The sequence below is a fragment of the Lactuca saligna genome, chromosome 3 (genome assembly GCF_052625555.1).
Source record: "Lactuca saligna cultivar CGN05327 chromosome 3, ASM5262555v1, whole genome shotgun sequence".
NCBI lineage: Eukaryota > Viridiplantae > Streptophyta > Magnoliopsida > Asterales > Asteraceae > Lactuca > Lactuca saligna.
In genome coordinates, this window is record NC_136419.1 from 200,842,609 (window position 1) to 200,848,419 (window position 5,811).

At 26.3% G+C, this 5,811-nt stretch overlaps 1 protein-coding gene across 1 annotated transcript; it reads left to right on the forward strand.

The window, feature by feature from the left end:
- The first annotated feature begins 3,940 nt into the window (after positions 1-3,940).
- On the forward strand, positions 3,941-5,388 carry LOC145036315 (uncharacterized). The gene is made up of 7 exons (XM_078984762.1): positions 3,941-3,982; positions 4,055-4,083; positions 4,235-4,367; positions 4,449-4,504; positions 4,736-4,856; positions 4,930-5,109; positions 5,195-5,388. The coding sequence occupies exons 1-7, from the start codon at positions 3,941-3,943 to the stop codon at positions 5,282-5,284; spliced, it is 651 nt and encodes a 216-aa protein (XP_078840888.1). The 3' UTR covers positions 5,285-5,388.
- Positions 5,389-5,811: the final 423 nt, after the last annotated feature.

The following is a 5,811-nucleotide window of genomic DNA, read 5'->3' on the forward strand; positions in this document are numbered from 1 at the left end:
AACGATTCGGAACAGGACGTAATATATATATATATATATATATATATATATATATATATATATATATATATATATATATATATATATATATATATATATATAAAAGGTGGATGACTATCAAAGGAATTTGAATTATACAAAAAGAAATTAAATATCCTCCTACCATTTGTTCATATTTTTCCTCCTACCATATTAAATGTTGACAAGTGGATTAAATGATTATTAATTTCATTAAATGTCTAATTAAATGTGACACATGTCAACATTTGATATGGTAGGAGGAAAAGTAGGAACAAATGGTAGGAAGATATTTAATTTCTCTTATACAAAGGATTATATTCCTAATTTATTGCCTACTAAATACAAAAATAATTATATTGGGTAATCATCGCCGAAATAATCCAATATAATGTCAAATTCAAAATAAATCTTAACGCCAACAATTGACTATCCATTCGAAAAGGTATCTATTCAATAAATAGACATAACATTTAAGAGATATTAAAAGAAGTTTAGTCATTGACAAGTATATATATTACTGATTCAATAGAGGAAATTGAAATGATAATATCAACTGAAGCATAATTTAAAGGATTTAAAATAAATGAATATGTGATTAAGGGAGATTAGATAAGAAAAGAGTGAGGGAGCTCAATGTTGAGCAATCAAATTGATTATTGTTTGAGGATACCATTAGAGTGTAGTTCAGTTGGGGACCAATGTGTGCCTCATTGGCCATTGTGTCATAAAATGCCAATATACCAGATCGTTTTATGGCAATGCATATACTTGAACATGGTGTCCACATGAGACAACAAATTCCCATTTGCAAAATATGTTGTCATTTTGCGATAAAGGTTATGTTTGTCGGACTAGCTGAAAAGCTAACTGTTAGCTGAAAAGCTAGCTGATGGCTGAAAAGCTAGCTGTTAAATAAAAAGCTAGCTGATAAAAAATAACGTTTGGTAAAACTAGCTGAAAAGCTAGCTGAAATATATATAATTACATAAAAGGATATGTAAGAATATGTGTTTCTATAATTAATTAAGGGGTGTATTTGGAAAATTTTAAAAAAGCTTCTAAAAAGCTAGTCTAAGTAGCTTTTCAAAACGCTAGCTTATAAGCTACTTTTTGGCTTATCAGCTAGCCGCAGCGCGCCAAACACAGCCAAAGTTACTAAATACGAGTATTTTGTAATATCACGCATACATCTTTTCTCCATTGTGATTACCCTTATTTCCTATAAGTATTTATTTTTTACATTGAAAATGTAGAAAACAAAATACCGTAAAAAAATAATAAATAAAAAGGATATGGAAAGTACAGAAACACATTAGAAGAAAATTACAAAAAGATATATAATATGAGGAATATGAGTAATCTAACTATTATAAATAAGTTTTTTTAGAAAAAAACCCACTATTTTTTTGTTTTTGAAAAATAACCATCTTTTTTTCGGAATGCTACATTCTGGACAACTGATAATAATTAAGAGATTTTTTTTTTCAAAATATATTTTTAACTAAAATGTCTATTTTAAAATGTTTTATGTTACCGTTTTTTAATAAAATATATGATTTTATGCTAAATACCGTGTATAATTCATATTTACTATGTTTGTTTAACTTTTTATTAGATTTGAAATTTTAGTCCGAAATAAGAAATGTCCCAAAATGTATTTTTTTATCAGCATAAAATGTTTTTTTTCCTAAACCTATTTGAACCCAATGGTTATTTTTGCTAAAAAAAAAATTCTTCTTTTCTTTTGTTAATTTTTTCAAAATCACATTTTAACTCGTGATTATTAATTTATGATTAATGCCTAAATAACAATCCTAATTCTAATAAATAAGTAGAACTCGGCCACGTGGCATTCTCCCAGCCCCCCAAAATAGAGTTTTCCCGCTCATTTTTTCTTTTATATTTACGTAAATGCCATTGAATCCGAAAATTGAATAAAAGTTCAAACTGATGCAATATATCAGGAAATTTTAGCTGTCAACTGCATTCAAAATATTCATGCATTAATTTTAAATGAATAAAGATTATGGAAATAATTTGAAAAAATATGTTAATGAATAATCAGATTCGAAAATCACGATTAAATTTGAAAGTTTGTTTATTTTGATTGCAAATTCAATATATTGCAATCATTAAATCCCTAAAAATCTGCAGTATTTTTCAGCAAACGTAAATATCATTTATACGGTTATTTTGTTTTTACCATTCTGCTCCATAACAATTCTGCTCCATAGAAACCACAGCAAACGTATTCTTCTTCATTCTTTGTTATTCTGCAACGCTTCAAGAATTAAATATCAGGTTAGTGTATTCAAAAATCAGAATTACCAATATTTCTATTTCCTCCATGTTCTTATTTATCTGTATCTATCACGTTCTCATTGTATGATTTCTATTCTTCTTCTTTTTTGTAATTCTTCTTAATAGTCTATTTCTTCTACCTTTTCAGTTTAAAAGACGAAAAACTAATGAACATTACAAGTTCATTTTCTTTAAAAAAAATTAAAAATAGTCTTTTTCAGATGTGCACAGTAACTTTTTTTTATGGTATGAAATTTTAAAATTTGTTTGTTTTTATCTAAATACAATCTCAAAAAAATTTAGAATTTTAAAATTTATGAGTACATTAAGTCAGTTGTTATTGTCATGTGTTGATTTTTAATTTTTCTGTTTTACTCATTGTTATGTTATCTGTTAGTGTTAGTATGTTGCAGGGGCATTTTCGGTATAATTATAGTTTTCATGTTTATTATATATTTGTGTTCCATCTTATTATATAAACTTTTATTCAATCTAAAACATTATTTCATATGAATTATTTGTTTTTGTTTGTATTCCATTTTATTATAAAATGAATTATTCAATTTAAAAATTTATGAGTACATTAAGTCAGTTGTTATTGTCATGTATTGATTTATAATTTTTCTGTTTTACTTATTGGTTAGGATGTTCTGTACATTTTAAAAGGTTGCTAATTTTCCTTATAATTCTATAATGATTAAATTTATTGCAGAAAATGGAAATAGGAAATAAGGTTTACCTAAATAACATTGACCAGATAGATGAAAAATCGCATATCAAGGTTCGGGTGCGTAAAATTTGGAACTTTGTCAGAAATAATAAAGTTTGTTCCATTGAAATGATCATCATGGATGAGGAGGTTTGTTGTATTTGATATATTTTTTATTCATCATTCAATATTAGACATGTTTCATGAACATAATAATTTTTAATTTTTTTTTAAACAGGGTACACAATACCAAGCTAGTGTCTTCAATCAGAATTTCTCCAGATTTTGTCATCTTTTAAAGGAAGATGAAAGTTATATAGTTATAAAACCCAATATGGCTGCTGTTACTAATGGTTTTAGTTATACAAGTCATAAACAGACCTTAACTTTGGATTGGAAAAGCATCCTAAAAAAATGTGATGATTTCTCGGGTCCGGTCAATGGATTTATGTTTGTTGACTTTAATTCTATCATAGAACAAACATGCCCAAAAGACACATTCTTTGGTTAGTCATAAAATATTAATAAAATCATTTTTTATCATTTGTTTTTTTGGTTATACATTTTATTATTTAAAAATTACGAATTTAATCCTAAACTTTTATTTTTTTGTGGTATCTGTTGTGTAGATGTTATTGGACATATCGTGTCATTTAGGCTTCTTGAAACTTCAAATCCAGTACCATCCAAGCATTATATAAAAGTCACTCTTAGCAACCTAGAGTGAGATTATATTGTATTATTTATTTATTATTTATTATCTTTAATTAATCACAAATTAATATTAATATACTATTTTATGGTTTATTTAGTTCTGTACATCTGAAGGTTACTATTTTTGGAAGTCAAGCATATCAAATTTCAGAATACCTAAAAAATAACCCGACTGTTAATTTTGTTGTTATCGTGATGCAGTTTTTGAAGCTAAACATTTGGAATGGTTTGTATTCAGTCTTTATATATAGATGTTTATAATTACTGTTTTTATATAAATTTTAATAATTGGATATACATTTTTTACAGGTCTTGGTGAAGCTAAAAGTCATTTTGAAGTAACGAAATTGTTCATAAATTCTGACATTTATGAAATAAATGAGTTTAAAAATAAGTTAGTTTCCAATTGTTTTTTATTTTTTTATAATGTATTTTAACTTAAAAAAAACACAAAACCTAATATTCATGAATTTAAATTAAACATTACAGGTTGAAATGTCATGACAATTTTAGTATAACTGAAAAAAGCATTACACTTCAAAGCTACTCTTCTTCATATACAGATGACTTTAAGGGCAATTTTCCATTAAAAGCAATCTATGAGATCACCGAACCAATTAAGGTATATTGCATTATTTTATATGTTTTACATTTTATTTTTGCATAATTTATTTTAATAATTTTTACATTTGATATGATACAGGAAATGAAGTTTTTATTAGTTGCTTCCATTGTTAATATAAGGCAGAATCTACCATGGTATTATGAAGCATGCAAAAAATGTGGAAAAAAAATTATCCCTGTTCCCAAAACCAATCATTCGTATACCAACCCTGAGGAAATTTCAGAAACTATGGTTGTCGAGTGTACAAATGCACAATGCAAAAAATCTTAATTTCAGTCAGTTATAAAGTATAGACATATTTATTTCTATTAATTTTGTCAATCTTAAAACAACACTAACAATGACATAATTATTTTTTGTTTTAGGTATATAATTCCAATTAACGTACAAGATTGTACTGGAACCATTGGATTGACTCTTTTTGATAGGGAAGCAAGGAGGTTGTTAAATATAAGTGCCTACGAGTTGAAAAAGATACATGATGCGGTATATTATTCATACCTTTAAAATCAGAAAACATTTACTTAATTTTTTTAATTTATTAAAATATATCTTACAGGCCGGAGACAGTGATGCCCTATTTCCAATGCAACTTAACGTGTTGAAAAACCGCAAGTTTGGTTTTGTTGTAGATATTACAGAATACAATGTCAACAACTATAATAACATCTACACAGTTCTCAGAGTTACAGAAGATATGTCCATTGTTTGTGAATTGGAAAGTAAAATAGAACTTATGGTATGTAATTTTTTATTGTTGAAAATTTACAATTCTTTAATGTTAAAGTACATAACGATTAACATATTTCCATTTTATTTTTTAGAGTATTCAATCTGTCTCCTTAAATCAAGTTGCTTTGGAATCCGATGATGTTGTACAGCCTGTTCAAAAGGTTTTTCATTTTATTTTATAAACTTTTAATTATATTAGTTATTTTTTTTAGGAATCAAACATTTTTTTTTTTTAAATTAGGATGTGATCTCACAAACAGACGAAAGTTTTACACCCTCAACAGTTGATAAGTCAACGCAACAAGTCCTTGAAAAATATCAGGTGATTTGAAGCGCAACCTCCAAGAAATTTATGATGTTGATTCTGGATATGATTTAAGTTCAACTAAGGCTAAAAGAAAGTCAACCGCGGAGGAAACTCCACTCTTGATTCCAAAAATTGAAAAGTGAGTTTCTATCGGTTATAAGACACATTTAATATATTTTGATCATTTGTTTTGGTTATAAAGATATTTTAATTGCTTGGTATGATTTTTATTTTGGGGTATTTAGGATGTCAAATATTATTGGTTTTGAATATTTTTGGATACTTTTATTGTTTTAAATTGGACAAGTTAGTTGATTTTGGTTATAACTCAAATAAAATATATTGCCCCTAACTTGATAAGTATTTCATATATCGCAATTAAAAATTAAGACAAATCAATCA

Coding starts and splice junctions, on each gene's coding strand:
- LOC145036315 (XM_078984762.1), top strand. CDS start 3,941: ATGCAGTTTTTGAAGCTAAACATTTGGAATGGTTTGTATTCA. Junction 4,368..4,448: donor AGATCACCGAACCAATTAAG/GTATATTGCATT, acceptor GATATGATACAG/GAAATGAAGTTTTTATTAGT. Junction 5,110..5,194: donor AAAGTAAAATAGAACTTATG/GTATGTAATTTT, acceptor TTTATTTTTTAG/AGTATTCAATCTGTCTCCTT.